This window comes from Marmota flaviventris, chromosome 1, assembly GCF_047511675.1.
Source record: "Marmota flaviventris isolate mMarFla1 chromosome 1, mMarFla1.hap1, whole genome shotgun sequence".
NCBI lineage: Eukaryota > Metazoa > Chordata > Mammalia > Rodentia > Sciuridae > Marmota > Marmota flaviventris.
This window is the reverse complement of record NC_092498.1, coordinates 78933472-78957771: the sequence shown is the minus strand read 5'-3', so window position 1 is coordinate 78957771 and position 24300 is coordinate 78933472. Positions and strand designations below refer to the sequence as shown.

At 35.8% G+C, this 24300-nt stretch overlaps 1 protein-coding gene across 1 annotated transcript in view; it reads right to left on the bottom strand.

The window, feature by feature from the left end:
- The window catches only part of Hdac9 (histone deacetylase 9), an 861354-nt gene that overhangs the window by 118810 nt on the left and 718244 nt on the right, over window positions 1-24300 (bottom strand). Inside the window, exon 24 of the mRNA XM_071613675.1 lies at window positions 1731-1849. Within this exon, the coding sequence (XP_071469776.1) occupies window positions 1731-1849 (119 nt within the window). The remainder of the gene's footprint in view (window positions 1-1730; window positions 1850-24300) is intronic.

Here is a 24300-nt window from a genome sequence, read left to right as displayed (position 1 = left end):
CCAAAGCAACAGGTTAGCCAACCAACCACACTGTCAGCCAAAATAAACCTTTCTTCTGTAAGTTGATTATCTCAGGTATTTTGTTACAGTAATGGAAAGCTGATTAACATGATGCTGAAACTAAAAGTGGTAGAGTGGTAGAACTCATATTTCTTACATTCATAACCAAAAAAAAAAAACATGCTACTACTACTTTCTATTCTACCTTTCAAGATGACATTTGAGATTTGAACTAGATTTGGCAAAAAAAAAAAAAATGAGCAAACAAAAAGATTAATCCCTTCCAGCTAGTTTTCAGAAATGGACATGTTACAACTTCCCCCTTGGCAGGGAAAAAGTCCTGAAAGATTACCATTCCTCTCCCCTGAGAGATATTTTTGGATCCAATGGCAAGGAGCACCTTTTATAGATTTCTTTCTTTGCTTTCCATGTGTTTTGTATTGTTTGGGTTTTTTCTTAATTTGGGGTACTTTATTTATTTTTATTTTTTTAAATTTAAACTAAACTATTCACCAGTTTTAACCCAAGTGAGTTTTATCTTCAATTCAAAACTGACATCTACTTGAGTTGAATTCCATGAACAACAACAAAAAAGGATCATAAAGATAGATTTGACATAAGCAAACACCTCTTTATTGAATTTTAGCAAAATTATGCATTATTATGTTTTTTTGTCTTTGTGGAGTTGCCTGTTTTAATATGTTTTCAATAGACAACAAGGCACCAAGAACTCTGAGTAAATAATAGATGTTAAAAATAGCTACTACCTAACAATGTTACTGGAATAATTAGAGTACAGAAAACTCTCTCACATGAGCAGCCAACTAAAAACAAAGGTTGGCATGATGCTGTTTCTTTGGTTCTTTTCAAATTAATACAGCACACTTGTTCCAAACTCATCTCTCCCACTTAAAACTATTTGGGTTGTTTTTGTTTTGTTTGATTTTCAGCTCTCCCTAAAATATACAATAGTGGTTCCTATTCTTTGTGTAATTTTACATTTTTTCTTTTATAGATACCTATCCTGCCAGCATACATTTATATGCATGAACTATACATATGCCTTACTTTCACACCCAGAGCAAGGAAATTTCTTTCTTAAAGAAAGCCTCATTTCTAGCCAAATTCCATTGAATTGTGTTATTTAAATGTAATATAACACCAAAATTCATTTCTTGGTTTGGTGTCTGGTTACTACAGAACACAGACAAAAAGTTCAGCTTTGCAACACAAGAGAACACTAGTAGAGACTCCGAGAATTTTTCATAGACCACACAGAGCCTGTGAGCAAGGAGACTACTACACTTTTGCCTTTGAACCTGGAAGGGCATAACACTATTGAAAAATAGCTATCTCCACACCATGTACAAGGAAACAAAGACAAAGACTTCCATTCTTCTGGCAGAAAAAAACCCAGTAGCTTTTCCAGCATATTTTAAACAGAAGCCCTATCACTTCTGTCTTTAAATGAAAAATGGGACTCCTGAAAGGTATAAAGGTCCTGACATGTCCCACCAAGTTCACTAAAGAAACCATTCAACTTTGTTTTCCTTAAAGGCCAGTTTTCACTGAGACATGAATCTGACAGAGCAATAAACACCATTTGAATCATTTTGGTGCAGTAAATCACCAAAATTTACTGGACTTGTGTGAAACATATTGTCTTTCCAAAATCCTAAAAGATGTTATGATAGCATAGCATTTCATAAAGTCCTGAATGAGAGACTTACACTTTGCTGTCACCTTGTACCCCCCCAGAGGAGGGGTGTGGCCTTCTAATGCATCAAATCCAGCGGAAACCAGGACCATGTCCGGATCAAACTCTTTGGCCACAGGCATCAGGACAGTCCTGCACAGTAAAAAGGCAATAGTCACACATGGGAAATGCACATACTTTTAAAATTGTTTCAGTGAAAACAACTTGGCACAACTTTCAGAACTTCCCGGGAATAAAGAAAATGGGTAAAGAAAACACCATTTGAATGGATCAAAAACACATCATTTCCTTAATACTGCATCACTATTATTTTTGCATTCCAATTCAGCCTTTTCTCTTTCATCTTTTTTTCTCAGAATTGAATATACACACATAGACACACACCCGCATTCTGCAGGTACATTCTAAAACCCATCATATTACATGCACATCTGTAGCTGTTTTATCCTACTGCCTATTAAAAAAAAAAAAAAAAAAAAAAAGCCTTCTTCTTCCAAGGGAGTGACTAATGTTTTACAGAGGAAAATCGAAGCTTTAGCAAAAACCTAGCTTGCTCTAGTTAGTGGGAACTTGGTGTAAATTTGAACTATAAATTTCTTTTGGGAAAAAGTTTGCTTTCCTGACTTTTTTTTTTTTTTTAAGAAATATTTTAAAATATTTGTCATGGTAGGGGGTGACTCTTACAAAGGAAAAACACAAAATTCCTTAATAGAATCCAGACTATAATGTTAAGTGAGTCCAAGGTCAGACACACCAGGAATGTGGCAGCTCATCCATGACAGCAGCCCCTGCTGGCCCCACTCAGACACATCAGCACTTACCTCTCCAACCTTCTCAGAGCCCCCAACCCTCTCTCATCAGTGTCAGTTTTGAGGGAGAATGATGAGTGCATGCCACAGGACTTGATGAATTTTTTTTTTAAAAGTCACCCAGGCCTGAGACCAGCGTACCAATGTACAAATTCAAAGACTTTAATAAAATGGGAGCAAATGCACACTATCATGATTTTAAAAGGAATATGTTCTCTACAGTGTGTTTCTGAAAAATATCTAAGACAAATATTAAAGTGGTGTTTCTTGAGCAGTGGAATAATTCTTTTAATTTTTGTGTGTGTAAATTTCCCAGATTTTCTACAATAATCATATATTAATTTTACATTTAAAAATAAATTTCATGTCATAAGTGAGAAGTTGTTAAACTTAGAAAATAAAAAATGATGTAAATAAACTTTATCTAGAGATGTAAATTAATTAAATATTTTAATAACTTTACCACGATCATGCAAATTTTATCCTTCAATCTTATAAATGTACATGTTAGATGATTTCCATGGTATTCCTTCCAATAATTGGAAAACCACATAAAACTGGATAGCCCATCAGTGAAACTTGTAAAACCTTAATGTTATTTACTATGTACAATTAAATTCATTATTTTTTTCAATAAAATTAAGAATTTCTTCTATAGCTCTATTGTTTGAAGAGATATATTGGATCCTTTCCCTCGCCAATAACATCAGCTCTTACATTGTAAAAAGTGTCACATATAACTAATTCACTATTTGTCATATGAACAAAATAGCCATGTGTTGTTGAGATACTGGAGCAAGTTTTCTCAATGAAGCAAGAATGTTTTATCAAAACTCTACTTAGTTTTATTAATCCTAGGTACTTTCTTGAAGAACAAATAATTTGGTTTTTGTCTTAAGCAAATAACACCTTTCTTGGATCATTCCTGCATTCACACACATAAGGGTTTTACAATTTCACACAGGTTTTCAAAATGTTCCATCTCACAGGACTAATCCTATACATCTGAAGTCACTCAAGAAAATGACAAAAATTTTTGAAAAAAAAATGACAGAAATTTTTGGAAAAAAAAAACACATTATCTTATAGACTCCTTTCACATAAAATAATACATGCTTACAATTGTAGTTTGTTGAATAGTAGTATGTTGAATGAATTAGTTGTGCATGATTAGAACAGAGCAGTGTGATATTATACTCAAAAATATGCTGTTAATTATGTACTAACCTATATGGCAACAGATGTTCATAGATGGTGATGTTGGTGAAGGTTTACTCATTCATTTTTAGCAAACACATATTGAGTACCTATTATGTTCCAAACACTGTTTTGGCTTAAAGATGTGCTGAATTTTGAACTGAATCTTATTATATTTTCCTATTGCTGACCTTAAACTCTTTCTTGACACCCCCCCCCCCCAAATTGATATAATGAAGACACCACAGATCTCTTCATTTTTGCAATTATTTAACAAATGTACATGGACCTGTTTGCCTTCTTCTATTTATGACAGTCTGGATTGACGTTTATTCAAATAATCTAGGGTATCTATCTGTTAATGGTTTGAATATCTTTTCCAAAACTCATGTTGAAATTTGGTGGCTATTGTAAGAGTATTGGCAGGGGCTCTAAGAAATTAATCATTAGGAATTAATGAATTCATGCCAGCATTATGGGCCTGGACTCTGACAAAATGATGTTCTCCTGTTCTATTTTGTTTTTTCCCTCTCTCTTTTCCCACTTGCCTTTCCACCATGTTAGGACAGCATGTAGGCCCTGGCCAGACACTAACTAGCACCAAAGTCTTGAACTTCCTAGCCTCCAGAAACATCAGTCAAATAATTTTCAGTTTAATATCAATGACCTTGTTTCAGATACTCTGTTACAGAAATACAAAGTGAACGAAGAGAATGTTGGAAGAACTAAAACACTTGTACTGGAGCATCAAGTGGGAAGAATAGAAAATTTTTCTTAGAACAAACACTCGAATTCGTTTATTTAATGTTTTCTCTGAAGGACTGTATTTTCTGGCTGAAGATGGCTAACCAAACATACTTATCTTTCCCAATATCCTACTAAAAAGTAATATAAGGATACACTTATGAACTCATGGCTTTTACTATATATCAATTAAATAGACATAGAAATAACTTTAAATGCATGCATATGTATAAATTTTCTAATAACAATGACACATCTGTAACAAGAAACATACATACTATTCAGATTTTGTTTTCTAATTTTAATCTCCAATAAAAGTATCCAGGGATCCTTGAAGTGGTTGATTCCAGAACTGCACCCACAGAAAACAGAAGGGGACTCTAAGGCATCTTGTCATGACATGGTTAAGGAAATGCTCAAAAAGGAAAGAGGGGATGTCAACAGAACTTAGGAACCAATGCAAAAGAGCTCTCAATGGCTAACGCTAGAAAAATTTTAAGAAAAAAGTTAAAAATTATACTATGGATCATATTCATAAAATCAAGTAAGTATTCATGTGTCCATAGTATGATAAATAAATCACAGAGTGAAAAGGGACAGACACAGTAAGAAAATAACTCTTCCTTACAGAAAAATATCAACAAACAACTCTGAAATAATGGGGAAAATAGAAACATCACTAATTGAACAAGACAGAAATATTTGATGGAGGCAAGACTTATGGATGGATACTAAAATTACTAGGCAAAAGTTTGAGGAGAAACATTGTATTTCCATACTGCCAAAATATCTATCCAAAGATATCGCACTGGAAAAAAAATTAGATACTTTACAATAAAGAAGACTTGCAGGCATTACCTTAATTAAGTGAGCAAGGTTAATATTTTCAGAGATATGGCCCTTTGGGTCCATACTCCATGGTAAGATGTATGAAGAAAGGCAGATTGGTTCGGTGGTATTCCTGTTACAAAAATATAACCTCAAGTCTAATGATGGTGAAACATCAGAAAAAACTTAACAAGGTCATTTAACAAAATACTAATAGTATTCTTCAAGAGTCATGGCCACAAAACAAAAACAAAAAGCAAAAAAAAAAAAACTAAGGAATATTTAGACTATTACTAAATGTTGGAAGACCAAGGAAGTCTGACATCTAAGCTTTATGTGGGGATTGAATTTGATTCAAATCCCAGAAAGACATTAGTGGAAAATTTACAGTCCCACATATAATTTGTAGTTTTAACTAACAACATTATACAAATATCAGTTTCTTTATTTTGATCAACTTATGATTTCTATAAGTTATTAAGACAAAGAAAACACTACCATTTTGACAACTTTCCTATAATTCCAATATTATTTACAAATAAAATGTTGACAAACATCAGATTTCTGAAAATATTTAAGAATAAAAGAGAACGAGGGAGATGTCAACGAACAGATTTTTAACAAATATCCAGAAGAGGGAAGTTGATGGGAGCATATAAAAAAGAGAAGAAAAGAAAGCTACTGTCCTGCACATGATCTGCTATCAGGGCCCACAGAACAGGTGAGATACACTCTACCTAGTGGAGCCCCACTGAGGGAAGAGGTCTGGTGAAGGGAAAGAGAGACAGGGCTGAAAACAAATTAAAGAAATGACAGACAGTTAACAATACCAAGCCGGGTGCCATGGCCCAAGCCTATAATCCCAGTGACTCTGGAGGCTGAGGCAGGAGGATTGAGAGTTCAAAGCCATCCTCAGCAACTTAGCTAGGCACTAAGCAAATCTTTGAAACCCTGTCTCTAAATAAAATACAAAACAGGGCTGGGGATGTGACTCAGTGGTCAGGTGTCTCTGAGTTCAATCCCTGGTACCCCCACCACCACCCCCCAAATAAAAAAAGAAAGAAAGAAAAGAAAAGAAAAGACTATCTCTTGATTACCTTTTTCTATGCCAGCAACCATAGAGGACATTCAGATTCTCTTTCTTGAGGAAAAGGACATGGTAATCAAAGCTAAGGTTCTACTGTAGTTATAAGTGCCCCAAATATAGTCCTTCTTATTTGGTCATTTAAGGGAATTCAGAGGCCATTAAATACTTCTTACAGTGCTAATCCTAACTTGGGGTTTAGCAGAGGCAAAGGGACTTCAGCTCTAATACACTGTAAATCTACTGGATCATTTATGTGATCCCTGGGAAAGAAGACACCAGCTACTAATTCCTTAAACACCAATGGAAAATCAGGGATTTCTTGACAAAGAAGGAGATCCAGTGGTATGGGAGGGCGGATTAAAATGAACATACAAATGACTAGGTGAAACAGAGATAAGTAAAGAAATAGAAATACTATTCTCAGAGAAACTCAAGAAAATCTTTTAGTTTCAAAACAAAGACATGCTGAGCAATCAAAGAACTCTGGAAATAAAGACAAATGACAATCACATCTATTAACAAAATAATAGATGCTCTGCAAAGTAAAATTCTCAGAAGTTCCAAGAATATACTTCTACAAAGAAAGGAAGTAAATCAAAGAAATGGTAACACCTCAAGGGGAAGCAAATATGTCAACTATACAGTAGGTGAGAAAATATGAGACAAATAATCATTGCAGAAGCCTTGTATTTGAATAATAGAAGTCCCTGAGAAAGTCAAGAAAAGAGAGGAGAGAAAACTATCAACTCACAATAATTGTTGATACTTTTTAGGGACTGAAACTTACTCAAGTCTATGACTTAATAAATCTAACGAATTTGAAGCTGTTTTAAAAATGCAGCCTTTGTTTGACACAGGCTCATGATCTTCAGACAACCCAAAGATCTTGAAGAAAGAAAAAGGATATCCTCTAAAGAAACCAGTAGATAGCAATAGACGTGTCTTATGAGGAGCAGTCAATGTGTTTTCATTCTGAAGGAAAATCATTTTTAAACTTTATTTCTACTCCCAGCCATTACAGGCTAGTATTTCAGTGTGTCCTTAAATAAAAAATACTTTGACAGGGAAGGACTTCCAAAGCACCTTTTCTAAAAAACTCAAGAATGTACTTTTGCAAGGCAAGAAAGTAAATCAAAGAAGCAGGCATTGAACAAAATAGTTGCTATGCCACAGAAGAATAAAGAAGGCCTAATCTTGGTTTTCATGTCCATTTCTTTGCTAGAAAACAAGTGATTGAAGCAATACTAGTAGCATACATGGTTTTTGTTTGGTTTTGTGTTTTTGTATTCCTGACCTCTGTTGATTCTGTCACAGTCTTCTTGAAGAACAACCTTCCTCCTTCTTCCTTGCATATCTCCATCCCAGGTGAGAGAACATTGAACTTATAAAAATAAAGGTAAAGGCTACTACGAAGGAAGACATAGATCATATGACTAGAGACTGAACACACTCAGGAAAAAAGAATCCCATTTGCGATATCTTTCCAGTTGATTTGGAATCATTGATTCAGATTCTGAACCTCCTCAGTTGGAATCAGATCCCTGGAACGACTTCATCTCTAGTCACTGGCCAAACCATTGGCCACACTGACATTGAGTCCTGTGCAGGCCTGTCCTTAAGCTGAACCGCACTAGTCATTTCCCAATGACTCACTCCAGCAAGTGCTGAGTGAAAGAGTGAGATGCTACCCACTCATCTCCTGCTCAGCTACAAGACAGGCGCATCATAGAAGAGCGGCTCTGGCTTCCTGCCTGAAGCTCAAATTGTAAGGCATTCAAAACCCCTCAGTCTACAGAGTTACCCCAAACTATGTTTGTATTCATTCAGTGGCCGCTTACTGAACCCCTCTATGGAAAGTGCTGAGATGGAGCCGGGATACAAGGATACAAATAAATTATAACTGTGCCCTCAAGGAGACTGTGAATTCGAAGGAAAACTTTTCTTTGAGTTTGGTGTAGGAAAAGCTCAATACACACAATGTACCAAGAAACAGGAGTGTGGGCAACCAGCAGGGATGAAACCATAAGAGGAAAGTTCACCAGCGGGGACATGAAAGGTGAGAGATGTTAGTGTAGGAGGTTGCCAGGAACAAAAGTAGGGAAGATGATTCAGCAGATGGAGGGCAAGGGAGAAGGCATGGGAAATTGAAAGGGTGTGGATGAATAGTTTGCTGTGCATGGGCATATGGTGTAAATGGGGATGCAATGGAAGAGGAGGCTACAGGACCAGGAGATCCAAAGCCACACGCCTGAAACGGAACCAGGAGAGCCTGCTTTTGAGCCAATTGGGGAGGAAGGACTGTGGGCAGTGGTGAGCGTTCCAAGAACTGGAAAGTAGACAACTGCACAGTGCTTCACACAGTTACAAAGTTCAATACATTCACTTTTTTTTTTTTTTTGGCTCAGTAAATCTTTACCAACTACCTATGTTGTGCCAGGCACTGTTGTAGGACAGGGTTCACATCAGAAAACAACCTAATTGATCTCTTGCCTTGATATAATTTACTTTTAAATAGGGGAGAAAGTATATAAACAAGCAAACATGTAGTAAAGACTAAGGAGAAAAGTAAGTCATGAGAATATATGGAAAACTGCTCAATATCTCTAGCAATTAGAGAAGTGCAAATCAAAACTACACTGAGATTTCATCTCACTCTAGTCAGAATGGCAATTATCAAGAATACAAGCAACAATAAAGGTTGGTGAGGATATGAGGAGAAAGGTGGGACTGCAAATTGGTGCAACCACTCTGGAAAGCAGTAAGGAGATTGCTCAGAAAATTTGGAATGGAACCACCATTTGATCCAATTATCCCACTCCTCAGTCTATACCCAAAGGATTTAAAATCAGCATACTACAGTGACACAGCCACATCAATGTTTATAGCAGCACAGTTCACAATAGCTAAACTATGGAATCAACCTAGTTGCCCAACAGATGAAAGGATAAAGAAAATGTAATACACACACACACACACACACACACACACAGTGGAATATTACTCAGCCTAAAAGAAGAATGAAATTGTGGCATTTGCCAGTAAATGGATGGAACTGGAGAATAACATGCTCAGTAAATAAGCCAATCCAATAGAACCCAAGGCTTAATGTTTTCTCTGATATGCAGATGTTAATTCACAATTTGGGGGATGCTAGGGAAGACTAGAGGTACTTTGGATTAGACAGTGGAGAGTAAAGGGATGGGAAGGGGTAGAGGGGGGAGAAGGATAATAGAATTAATCAGACATTATTACTCTACGTAAATATATGATTATATGACCTGTGTAACTCTACATCATATACAACCAGAAGAATGAGAAGTTAGACTCCATTTAAGTATGATGGGTCAAAATGCATTCTACTGTCACGTATAACTAATTATAACAAATAAGAAAATACTAAGAAAAAAAGTAAGTTATACACAAAGTCACAGGTTGGCACAAGTTTAGATGTGTACACAGAGAAGGTCAGTGGAGGTGGTAACAACAGAGCTGAGAGTGGTACTGTATGACACAAGAGGCAGGTCACCTGCAATTATGAGCAAAGAGAAGTGGCCAGAGAGGAGAGCTCCACCAAACACCTTGACCCTGGAGGGTCTTCCAGGTATTCAGAGCATCACATGGATGTCACTGCAGGTGACACCAAGTACATGACAGGAAAAATGGTTGAAAAGAGGTCAGAAATGTGGCAATAAAGCCAGTTCCTGTAGGGCTCTGGAGGCCACCACTGGACCCTGAGTTTCATTCTGAATAAGAAAGAGAGCCTGGAAGTTTTGAGTAGGGAGTGCCCTGATCTGATTTATGCCATCTCCAAGACAGCAGACTTGTCCCTCTGTGTCATTTATCATGGCATATATATAATGGTGCATATGTGAATTATAGGTAAAAATCCAAGTCTGCATTTTTTATAGTCTAGTTGTAGGTCATGGCTTAAAAGCATCAGATTATAAAATCAGACATTTTCAAATGGTGTAAGTACTTCTGTTGATTTTTTTAAAAGATTTTTCTTTAAAATGTGTAATTATATTATGCACCTTTCCCCGTCCATTCATATATGTTGGTGCATGAAGGACAAAGGAAAGGTGCTTGCAAGGAAAACTCTTCCTGACCGTCTGCACCTGGACAAGTGGCCAAGGCAGCACATCAAAGAACATCAGCTGAACAGATTCCAGGCAGCTGCTAGGGCTGTCGGGGCTTCAGGACATCTGCCAGCACCTCACTGACCACTGGACGGCAGTGGGGAAAGCACCAAATGAAAGGATATTATCATGGGCATCTCTGGAAGAGGGTCATGTCTGGGAGCTGTGAGGACATAGGCACAGCTGGTGCTCATCTCAGCCCTAACCTGAGTAGGTCCTGTTCTACTTCCTTAGCTCAACTTTACATCTCCTCACACTCCAACACACACACACACACACACACACACACACATTTCGTTGCTTCTTCTCTCTTTTACCACCCTCCCTTTTCTTTTTTGCCTCAATTCCCCATCTTTGGCAGCTCCCCCCACACACACACACACCATAGCCAAACTATCAAATACTACTATTTACACTTTTAAAACATGTCCAGGAATGTATCACATCCCAAGTCCTCCACTGCTATCACCTGTGTTAGCATTATCACTTCCTGATGAAGACTATGGCTAAGACAGAGGCTCCCTTACTGCCTGTTTTCCCTCTTTATCCTCCATCTCTTGCTCACAATATCTCAACATGACGGCCATCAGGTCCACAGGGTTTAATCAGACCTGCATTATGTCTCTCAGCATAAAGCAAAACCTTTTATTTTTATTTCATTTTATTTTTTTATTATGACCTACAAGTCTCTGTCTCTTGCCACTCTCTGCCAGGATTCTATTTACATACATGCCTGATGCACTCTGGGAAAAGGATTTTTTTTTTTTAATGGAGGGGTACCAGGGATTGAACTCAGGGGCACTCAACCACTGAGCCACATCCCCCGCCCTATTTTGTATTCTATTTAGAGACAGGTCTCACTGAGTTGCTTAGCACCTAGCTTTTGCTGAGGCTGGCTTTGAACTCATGATCCTCCTGCTTCAGCCTCCGGAGCCAATGGGATTACAGGCATTCTTCACCATGACCAGCTGCAAAAAGGCATTTTTAAACAACAACAACAAAATATGTTTTTGTAGTAACACGTGCCTAACATAAAATGTACCATTTAACTATTTTTGCAATACAGTTCAATGTACATTCATTGTTATGCAACCCATCCTTCAACTCCAGAAGGGTTTTCAACTTCTCAAACTGAAACTCTGTATACATTAAACAATTACTCAAAAACTCACATTTCTCCCCTCCCCTAAAGCCCTGGAAATCACCATTCCACCTTGTTTTCTGTGATTGCAAACTTTTTAAAGGGTGATAAATTATTGATTAATTTCAATCATCTTGAAGTTTTTCTTTTTTTTTCCACCCTTCCTTCCCTTCTCTTCTCTTCTTCTTCCCTCCTCCTCCCTTCCCTCTTCCATTTCTTTCTTTCTGTTATTGTAAGAACACTTAACATGAGGTCCACCTTCTTAACAGAACTTTGGGTGTACAATATGGTATCGTTATTTACAATGCTGCCCAGCAGATCTCTAGAACATATTCATGTTGCATAACTGAAATTTTACACCCTTCAAATGACTTTCCACTCCCCCCTCTCCTCAGCCCCTGGTAATTACTATTGGACTCTCTGCTTCTATGAAGTGGACTATTTTAGATATCTCATATAAGTAGAAATAATGCAATATTTGGCCTTTTGTGACTAGTTAATTGCACCTAGTATAGTGTCCTCAAGGTTCATACATGTTGTCACATATGGAGAATTTTCTTTTTTAAGGCTTTTATCCAATAGTTGGATAAAATAAAATGTAGTGTTTGCATGTAAACACTACATTTTCTTTTATCCAACTATTGACAGACAGGCTGTTGGATATGAAGAACTGGAAACTTGTACACGGTTGCTGGGAATGTAAAAAGGTGAGAAACAGTGTGAAATGTCCTCAAAAAAATTAAAAATACATATACCACAAACACCATGTGATTTAGCCATCCCACTCTTGGAGATTTACTCAAAAGACTTGAAACTGGGATCTCAAAGAGATACTTGGTCTCCTCTGTGCATGGCAGCATTGTTCACAGAGGTGTAGGGAATTTACCCTGACTCTTCTTTCTCCCTAGAAGGCTTCTTCCTAGATGACTCTCTCACTTCTTTCAAATCCTTATTTATCTATTAATTTTTCTCAAGACTTTTCTCCTATACCTACCACTACCTCCAAGACTCTCTTTTGCCTTTCCCTGTAACACCTTCCAAAAAGACACACAATTTACTATGTTCACTGTTTTTCTGATTTTTCCACTACATGCAAGCTCCCCAGTGAAAGAGAGTATTTGCCCCTTTGTTTCCAGATGCATCCCAGGAGTCCAGAAGGAGGCCAAGTTCATGTCATGGTAGATATGGAAAAAAATAGTTGTTTTCTGGGCTTCTCACTCTTCCTCAGACTCTGCACATTTCACAAATATATTTAAAATGCCTCTTTTAGTGAAAGGCTGCTCTTGTTGCTTCATTGTATATAAGCTTTTTCTTTGTGTGTCTTAGTTTCCTCAACTATACCTTGGGCTGGGGAGTTGCCTAACTGATGTTCAGAGTCAGATGCAGCTGTCACATACTGTGACTGATTTATGTGCCAGAGCTTGTATGTCAAAGGAGCATATTTTCTCATTTTCTTTTCTTTTTTTTTTAGAGAGAGAGAGAGATAATTTTAATATTTATTTTTTAGTTTTTGGCGGACACAACATCTTTGTTTGTATGTGGTGCTGAGGATCAAACCCGGGCCACACGCATGCCAGGCGAGCACGCTATGGCTTGAGCCACATCCCCAGCCCCCTCATTTTCTTTCTCTTGCATTTGATAAGAAGAACCATTGCTTGAAGCTCAGCATTCTTTATGATCAAAATCTTTGTTACATCCCTCTCAGGACTCTACACGCTCAGGTACAGAGCAAACCACTTTTACTCTAAGAACAAAGTTGACATACACTATAATCCTGGAGAAGAACTATCACTCCTTCAGAGACTGGAGTCCTAATCATGACATTTAGTGAGTTTTTTTTTTTTTAAATTATGCTAACAGGCCAATGTTAATTATAGTGCTTTGTGTTTTTGAAGAAATGGATCCTTGATAAGAATAACTAACCTATGTACAAAAAGCACATATGTATTGTAATAAAACCAGACATTCTAACTAGGAATATGCATGTGTGAGTTTTCATATATATCAATATTATAAGAGTCCAGAAGTTCATTCTTTTTGTGAGTTTACAATATGATATTTAGTAAGTTTATATTGTTTTAGTATAGTAAAATGCCAACGCTAATTTTATGATGATGCTTTTTAAAAAGAACATATATTTGAAGTGATTAAGGTACTTTCCTTACCTAAGGAGTATCAATCAGGTAGCGTCAACATTTTTACTAATTCAGAAATACTGCCCGATATTGCCCTGAATTGAGAGCTGGGAGATACTTTCTCAACCATTTCTCTTCCAGGTTTTGTGATATTGCCAGGGAGTACAGTATTATTTTCTTTATAGTAACATATTTGGTGCTCCTCTTAATGCAAAATGATGCTGCCTCTGAAGGTAAAATTCTACACTTAAGCATAGTAAGCTGCATGAAATTTTGAGGTTGCTGTCTATCAAAATAGATAAAGAGATTATTGTCTGATTAGCATCTAAAAACTAAATGATATAATAAAATGCTCAGATTCTGCTGAAGTCTGGTCTAGAAAAATCAACACACCAGAATTAGGAACTTGTGAGGCATGCTTAGAGTTTCTAGAAGTGATTTAAGAGTTAATATTAAAATGTTGGTGAAATAAAAATTCTTTTGCTGAGAAATATAGAAAGCAATATATTTATAAACATCTGCATTTATAAACATATTTATTCTCCATCCCAGTCATTATTGTATAAAATTATATAAATGCCATGTATTTTAATATTATAAAAAATGTGGCAAACATTTTACAACAGCAATTCTTAAGAAATATTTTGTTATAATTCCAAACATAGGTCCAGTAACTCACAGATGGTTTTATGTGTATACGTTTATAAGCATTACTGAGAAAAATCTTCATATTTGTAATGGTGAGGGCTAAAAGGAAATAAGGTTTATCTCTTGTTCTGTTGCTATCCAGTTATAGAAGGCTGAGTCATAGGTGGCCAATTCTGAGCCACACTGAGGGGTGGGAGAGAAAAGAGTCTCCTCAGTATAAAAATCACCAGCAACTACCAGAGTAGATGTGATTTTTCCTCATGGTGCCCACAGTGGGTGCCCCTAGAGATGTTAGCTGAACATCTCTGTAGGCAGCTGCATGTCTCTCCTGTCTATCTTTATTACCCCTCCTTCCTTCTTTTCATTCTTTTATTTTTTCCATCTCTTAAATCTGTTTAAATCCAATTTATTCTTAAAGGACTTGAAAAGAATCTAAGTTGGGGGGTGTGGAATTCACACGAATGAGAACACAAATTTTTCAACTTTGTTTCCTTAAGATCAACTGGATAACCAAGGAAGAAAGTACATTCAAAGAACGTAATCCACATGTTATGGGCAAGAGAGGCAGAACAGGCTCCAGCGACATGCTTCTTTCCAATTCTTTGTTTATTTTCATTTCTATAGCAACCTGGTGGTTGTAAAACATTGCCATAATGAATAGAAAAGAGAACACAAATGACAGAAAAGTTATTATGACTGAAATTGCAGAGAATCGTTCAGAGAATGCGGTTCTGATTTTCTTTTTTTTTAAATGGGCCGGTGGCAGGAAAAATGTCAGCCTGAGTCAATAGTAAGTTGTCCTTCCAGAGGGACAATAAGATGTTTGCGACACGTGAACTCTGGAAACTTAATTATGTGCCCATTTCTTGTTATGACTTTCTTTATCCAAAAAAATCCCTGAAGAGATTTTACTACCATCGAATCAGTCATAAGGATTTTTCTGCTTTCGGTGGGGTGCAACGCGGAGCTTAGTACACATATTGCATTTCCCATCACCCTAGGAGCAGCACAAAATATTCTTTTTGTAGAGTTTCAAATGGGCCTCTCTTTGGTCTTTGCACAAGTGATTGCATTCCATAAAACATTATTACACAAAGCCAGAGAACCCTGGCTAAAAATTAAATTCAGTATTCCAATAAAATCATACATACACACTCACACACAAATGCTGGTCTTTATATTCTCCAAAGAAGAGAAGAGGGAGCTTTGGAGACATAAAAAGAAAGAAAAAGAAAGGTCAGACTTTGCTGTAAGTCAATGTTCTGTGGTTTATAGAATTCACAAAACAAATTACAGCATGACATCCTTTTCAAGGAACTGTTTGTGTCTTCGGAAAAAGTGTGTATTATTTTTGGTGAACTCTACCTTTTGATGTGGCCTTTCTGAGGGAGACAGCATCATCAAGATTTTTTTTTTTTTAATTCAATAACAATGTGAGATGAACAAAACAAAAGGCAAGCTCATTTAGTAACTTAAATCCTTCTCCTTCCCTGAGGCCTAGCCAGAAAAAGACCAAAAAAAAAAAAGAAGAAGAAATGGAGGACTGAATGGAGCTCTGAAGCTTAAAGACAGGCTACCTCTCAACCAGGAGAGCAGGCCAACGTCCTTTAATCTATATCTAAGATGACAGGTGAACAGGATTCATCCAAAAGCTAAGGAAATAGTTCATTTATGTTGGGGGAAAGTTAACTCTTTCCTTCTAGCAACAATAATAAAATTATCAACCATTTAACAGTATACTCTGTTCCAGGCAAGGAAATATGCAATCTATATGCTCTTAATGTTGTAATGCCCACGACAGAACTGAAAATACATATTTTGACCTCTGCTTTTATAGATAATGAAACTGACACTCTATGTATTACAAGATTTTGCTAAGTTGATTAAGCAAATGACTGGCTGAATTGGAATTGCTCTGAGGATCCAGACCTTTCTGAATCCAAAGACCATGTGCTGTGAAACTTGATAGTTTCACTACTTTTTAACTACATTATTGCATGAAAAATTAATTTTTCTAAATGATATGATTCTATGAGGCTGTTAAGGAATTTCATGTGCATCTAATTTTTTTAATCACTTCAATGTTTTTGTGAATTAGAACTGCTGTCAATATTTAGGCAACAGCAACATATTATTGGCACAAATCTAACCCCCATATACATTCCACTCACAAGCATGGACTTCCCATAATGGCATGATAAAGTCATTCATATTCACTATTTTATTAGCTATGAGAATATACACAATAATTAGACTATGGCTTGTCAGTTGAATTAACATGAAAACAATATCCAAGTACACACAAACATTCCAGATAAGAGGTGAAAAAATAAACTAATCATTCATTTTTCCAAATATCCAGATGCCTGGATGCAAATACACAAATAGCTATAGTTATCTGACCATTTTCACGTTTTAAAAATTGGATGTTATGGTGGCACGTGGGTACTACGGAAGTGATACAGTGACATGCTATATGAGCCGCTGAACAATTGGCAGACCCCAAAGTTCCAAAGGGTGAAAAGCTTGACAGTTAATCTTCCATGAAAGCATATTTGTCTTAGAACCAAATAATGCTTTACAGTCATCAGTACAGCAATGTGACACCCTCACATTAATAGATATCAATTGTTACTATTATAAATCTTTCCAAATAGCAGATATTGCATAAATATATCCAAATTGGTTTCTATATGTCATATTCCCATTTGAGAACAAAGTAGCTGGAGCTGAACATGACAACTTTGTCTTACTCATGGATTTTTTTCCATTTGTTCATTCAAAATGTATGTCCCAAACATTCATTGAGCATCTGCACTGAATCACAATGCCAAAGTGCCAAATGCTGATTTCATACTCTGAGGACAGGTCCCTACATTTAAGAAGCTCACGTGGCACATGTAAATAGATCTGCAAACAAATTTTCCACAATGAAAAGTAATATGTTCTCTAATACTTTTTTCTTCCATTCAAAATGATAACTACTCTAAAAAAGCATTGCTGTGCATATAGATGAAGAAAAGGCAGTTATTAATTATTCCTATGGAATAAGAAGCACTATGAAATGCTATTCGAATTGGCTGCTTAAATAATGTCTTAGTGGGTTTCAAAATTCTCAAACTACAATGAACTGCAAAAATTCTCAAACTACAATGAACTGTGATACGTGTATTCACACCACACACACACACACACACACACACACACGACTAAAGCATGTTTTGTGAAACATTACTTGCACTCCTGTAAATTTTATTATATCCCATTCCATTCCATTATAAATGTCAATATTGATTGACACAGTAAATCAATTTTAAAGCGTTTTAGTGAGTTGCTACTCATAGTTAAAATACTATGTTATTTTTTATGATATTCATTTGTATATATTAATTGTATAAAATAATGGGAATCTTTGTGACAATTTCATACACGTATACTTATGTACTGGGATCATATCTTCTCTACTTCTCTCTTCCCTCCCTCCCCAGGGTCCCTGTTCTTTTCTCCAATAGTCCATCTTCTATTTTTTTTCTTAGACTTCACATATACAAGAAAATATGTGATGATAGTTGTCTTTCTGAGTTTGCTTTATTTCCCTTTGTTCTCCAGTTCCATCCAGTTTCCCTCAAATGATATGAGTTTATTCTTCTTTATGGCTGAGTCATAGTCTTATGTATAGAAGCTACATTTTCTTTACCCCATTCATACACTGTTGGGCACATGGCCTGATTCCATAACTTTTCTGCAATAAATGTGGTGATGCAGGTGTCTCTACAGTATGGTAACTGATGTTTTCTAGTATATACCAAAGAGTATAGCTAGATTGTATGGAAGTTCTACAAAAATCACTATATATTTTTTTAAAAGGAACAATTTCTCACTGAAAGAAAATAATTCTTTACAAAGGGAATAGCATGTTCCAGTCAAGAGAATTCTGTGAATCCTTAACAGAGAAAATGGCAGAAATTTCAATGGAGCTGAATCATAACATGCATATGAGTGAAGAGTTGGAAACTAGATCAGAGGAATTAAGGGGAGAAAGGAAACCATAAGGCTAAGAGATGGGAGAAAAAATGTAGGATCAGATTTCAAAAACTTAGACACTTATTTCCTTCAAAGGAATATTTTAGTGTGACGGCAATGGTCCTGCAGAGACCATGAAGGTGGGACACGGAGCCTCACCCTTGCCTTAGGAAAAGTCTTTTTTTTTTTTTTTTTTTGGAAACTGCTGACTTATATTTCAAAGTGCCTAGTATAGTGTCCTGCACATAGCTTAAAAATAACTATTTTAACAATGACTAACATTTCTTTAATCCTTATTATATCCCATGTACCATGCCAAGTACTTTTATTTACTTTTTATTTTTTTTAAATTTTTATTGTTGGTTGTTCAAAACATTACATAGTTCTTGATATATCATATTTCACACTTTGATTCAAGTGGGTTATGAACTCCCATTTTTACCCCATATACAGATTGCAGAATCACATCAGTTACACATCCATTGATTTACATATTGCCATACTAGTGTCTGTTGTATTCTGCTGCCTTTCCTATCCTCTACTATCACCCCTCCCCTCCCCTCCCCTCCCCTCTTCTCTCTCTACCCCCTCTACTGTCATTCATTTCTCCCCCTTGTATTATTTTTCCCTTTCCCCTCACTTCCTCTTGTATGTACTTTTGTATAACCCTGAGGGTCTCCTTCCATTTCCATGCAATTTCCCTTCTCTCTCCCTTTCCCTCCCACCTCTCATCCCTGTTTAATGTTAATCTTCTTCTCATGCTCTTCGTCCCTACTCTGTTCTTAGTTACTCTCCTTATATCAAAGAAGACATTTGGCATTTGTTTTTTAGGGATTGGCTAGCTTCACTTAGCATAATCTGCTCTAATGCCATCCATTTCCCTGCAAATTCTATGATTTTGTCATTTTTTTAATGCAGAGTAATACTCCATTGTGTATAAATGCCACATTTTTTTTATCCATTCGTCTATTGAAGGGCATCTAGGTTGGTTCCACAGTCTTGCTATTGTGAATTGTGCTGCTATGAACATCGATGTAGCAGTGTCCCTGTAGCATGCTCTTTTTAGGTCTTTAGGGAATAGACCAAGAAGGGGAATAGCTGGGTCAAATGGTGGTTCCATTCCCAGCTTTCCAAGAAATCTCCATACTGCTTTCCAAATTGGCTGCACCAATTTGCAGTCCCACCAGCAATGTACAAGTGTACCCTTTTCCCCACATCCTCGCCAGCACTTGTTGTTGTTTGACTTCATAATGGCTGCCAATCTTACTGAGTGAGATGGTATCTTAGGGTGGTTTTGATTTGCATTTCTCTGACTGCTAGAGATGATGAGCATTTTTTCATGTACTTGTTGATTGATTGTATGTCCTCCTCTGAGAAGTGCCTGTTCAGGTCCTTGGCCCATTTGTTGGTTGGGTTATTTGTTATCTTATTGTGTAATTTTTTGAGTTCTTTGTATACTCTGGATATTAGGGCTCTATCTGAAGTGTGAGGAGTAAAGATTTGTTCCCAGGATGTAGGCTCCCTATTTACCTATCTTATTGTTTCTTTTGCTGAGAAAAAACTTTTTAGTTTGAGTAAGTCCCACTTGTTGATTCTAATTATTAACTCTTGTGCTATGGGTGTCCTATTGAGGAATTTGGAGCCCGACCCCACAGTATGTAGATCGTAGCCAACTTTTTCTTCTATCAGACGCCATGTCTCTAATTTGATATCAAGCTCCTTGATCCATTTTGAGTTAACTTTTGTACATGGCGAGAGAAAGGGATTCAGTTTCATTTTGTTGCATATGGATTTCCAGTTTTCCCAGCACCATTTGTTGAAGATGCTATCCTTCCTCCATTGCATGCTTTTAGCCCCTTTATCAAATATAAGATAGTTGTAGTTTTGTGGATTGGTTTCTGTGTCCTCTATTCTGTACCATTGGTCCACCCGTCTGTTTTGGTACCAGTACCATGCTGTTTTTGTTACTATTGCTCTGTAGTATAGCTTGAAGTCTGGTATTGCTATACCGCCTGATTCACACTTCCTGCTTACCATTGGTTTTGCTATTCTGGGTCTTTTATTTTTCCATATGAATTTCATGATTGCTTTCTCTAGTTCTACAAGAAATGCCATTGGGATTTTGATTGGTATTGCATTAAACCTATAGAGAACTTTTGGTAATATCACCATTTTGATGATGTTAGTTCTGCCTATCCATGAACAGGGTATATTTTTCCATCTTCTAAGATCTTCTTCTATTTCTCTCTTTAGGGTTCTGTAGTTTTCATTGTATAAGTCTTTCACCTCTTTTGTTAGGTTGATTCCCAAGTATTTTATTTTTTTTTTGAGGATATTGTGAATGGAGTGGTTGTTAGGAATGCACCATATGACAGGAAAAAGTCATGAAGACCTCAGCTAAGGGAGTGGCCTTGGGCATGGATAGTGATGGGCAGTTTCAAACGTTATTCCTAAGAAGGGATTCAAGTTAGCTAGTTGGCATTATAGCACACAGAGCAGGAACAGAAAGGATGAAGATGAAAACAGTATAAATAAAATATTTCTGTCTCTCAAACTTAAACTAGTCATAGAGATTCATGTATTCAACTGAATATTTTTAGCAAATCAAATAGTTTTTAAAACTATCATTACAAATAAACATTAATGGTTTTCTATGGATGGTCATGAAATACTTGAAAAAAATCCACTTATTAGCAGTCAGAAAAGGGTAAATTAAGCAGAGAATATGCCATCTTTACTTATCAATTGACAAAAGATTTTTTAGAAATTGTTTTAATTTGACCTAAAATGTAGAACAGTTCATATTAATAATTTGACTTAAATTATATTTTAAAAAATAAATAATGATACAAGGAAATTCTAGTGTCAATTTTAAAATGAAGGAGTCAAAATAGATGTGAAAGATGTAACATGAAAACTATTGAAGATTATTTCAAGATTGGTGGATTATAGGTAATATATTTTATTTTATTATTTACTCTTTTATGTTATGTTTTCTATAACAGAAAACACTGATTTTGTAATTATATAAAACTTGTCAGTATAGTTGTAGATAATAATTACAATCACTTATACATTAATTAATACATATAGAGGTTTTTTAAATTTTGTTTTCTTTTTCATTGAACAAAGATCAGATTACATGAGAGGAAATGGCATTTTAAAAGTGTAAATGTCTATTAAAATATACATTTTTTCCTACTAATACTTTTTTGACATTTATTTATTTTAAAAATTTTTACTTGTTATTTTTAGTTACACATGAAAGTAGAATGTATCTTGACATTATACATACATAGAGTAAAAATTCCCATTCTTGTGGTTGTATGTGATCTGCAGTTACATTGATCCTGTATTCATACATGAACATAGGAAAGTTATTTTCTAGCAAAGACACTGAATTAATAAAGTTAAAATGGCTTCTGGAGAACAAAAGTTATCTAATTAGCATTTGTAGCTGAGTCCAAAGTCAAAATACTAAAAATCTTACAGGGTTCTCAATTTAATTTTCCCAAGTGGAAAATAAATTAAGGCTTAGTATCTACTAAAAATTAAAATTACACTATTAGCCAAATACAAACTTTTTTTCTAATCATTGTATTCATCCTAAAATCATTATGCTGTCTTTTGTGAGAAGTCTTACTGGTGCTGGTTTTTATCACATTTCCATTTTCCAACTTTTCTCTAGCATAATTATATTCTTTTTATCAGCCTGAATTGTGAATGTAAACCTTTCTACTACTTAGATCAAGTTCCCAGACATAAACAGAGTTGAGACAGTACCATGAATACTCTACCTGCCAGGGAGCAAAGTCAAATAAGAAAAAATAAAAGAGAAGGAGCACTTAAAATTGCAGAAAGAGATTCAATAGACCATGATGCTATAAAATGCAGGAAGCTTACACATTTCAAGGGGAGGGATAAATACCAAGTAACAGGGAGAGAAAGATAAGAGGCTTAACAACAGCAAAAACAACAACAAAACTATTGTCACTTTGGATTTTGTGAATAGGTGCTAGCCCCCAAAATAGTTTCAGTCAAGAAATGAAAGCAGTTTATGTGGATGATAATGATATCTGAATAAATAGATATGGTGAGCTCTTTTCAATACAAACCACATCTTGACCTAAAACATCTCTACAACATTCATGTATTCCCCACAACACATTAATATTATCACACCCACCTGTCTGCATCCCACAACATTTTAAGAAGCCCAGAAGCCCTTCTCTATCCAGTGAGAGACAGGAACGAACGTGAGAAGGAGGGAGGTGCCCTGGAGCAATCTCTAGATGTACCTCGGTTTAGGCAGTCTTTTTGGACCTCAGATACTCACATGGTTCTATGCCACCTTTTTCGTAAAAAGATATGCATTTTATGCAATAGCAAATTGTGGTACTATAATGTGATATGTAACACCTAGAATACATTATACTAAGGGTTGGGTGCGGTGGCACACTCCTGTAATCCCAGTGACTTGAGAGGCTGACACAGGAAAATCAAAACTTCAAAGCCAGCCTCAGCAACTTAATGGAGGCCTTATGCAACTTAGTGATACCTTGACCTTGTCTCAAAAAAAAATGGGGGAGAGGGTGCTGGGGATGTGATTCAGTGGTTAGGTGCTCCAGGGTTCAATCCCTGGTACCAAAAATTATTTTTAAAAAAAAAATATATATATACATATATATATGTGTGTGATATTAATAAATATATATGATATATTATACTAAGTAATATGAAAACATAATTTTCCTAACAGTGTTTGGGGTGCTTTGTATCAAAAATGTGAGACCAAGTCCTTAGTCAGCATATTCTTTCTTTAAAAACAAGTTTGTTTTAAACCTTCTCTAGTAGCAAAACATTCCCAAAGCTTGGAAGAGAACATATGATCTGCATTGGCTAGTGTTGTGATAAGAAAGAATTAAAATTCTTACATGGTAGTAAAATATTTATTTGATTAGATCATTAAACATACATTGATATTAAGTGTTAAACTCAGAAAAACTACAGCAACAGAGTGTATAGTAGGAAAACTTAGCATAAATTTTTCTCTAGGTACTTATAACTAAAACAACTTTATCACTCTAGAGAGCCCATGTCAAAATATTAATAATTATAATATATTACTATGCATCAGGTTGTGCGTAAATAAACTAATCTATTTTGCAAAGACTCTCAGAAAGCATTTCTGTTAATTTTTCCCATCTTGCAGATATAAAAAATTGAGACACTTAGGTTAAGTGACTTTTCCAAGGTCCCACAAGCAAGAGGAGATCAGGTTTAAACCAGACATTCTGTTTCCTGACTCAGATACTTAACAACTTAGGTAATTAGGCAACCTGTCTTTTAATACTGTAAAGAATCAGAAAATCAATTTCCCAAATAAAAATAGTTTACACTTGAATTGACATTACATTTGATTATATTGTTTCTATTGTCCAGAAAAGCATAGAGAAACAATTCATTTAAGTCACTGTGTTATATCCAAAGATAAATATATACAAAATATTTTCATTTATACACAAACTAATAAACTGAAATTAAGGGAAGATGCTAATGCATTTGTAGAAAATAGTCTTCTTGTAGCCCACTCCAAGTTCAATAAAAGAAACATAGAGGTTATATATGCATAGTTTCTAAAACCGATCACATCCCTGCCCTCTGGGGACCATTTCTATGTAAGTAGCCCTGAGTGGTGGGAAATGATCACGTGCTAAAGCCCCACTGTTATTCATAATGAACAAAACAGCAAAATAGATTCAATTGAACAAAATAGATTCAAATGAACAAAACAGCAAAATTGTTTCAAAATAGGATCAATTCAGATATTGAATC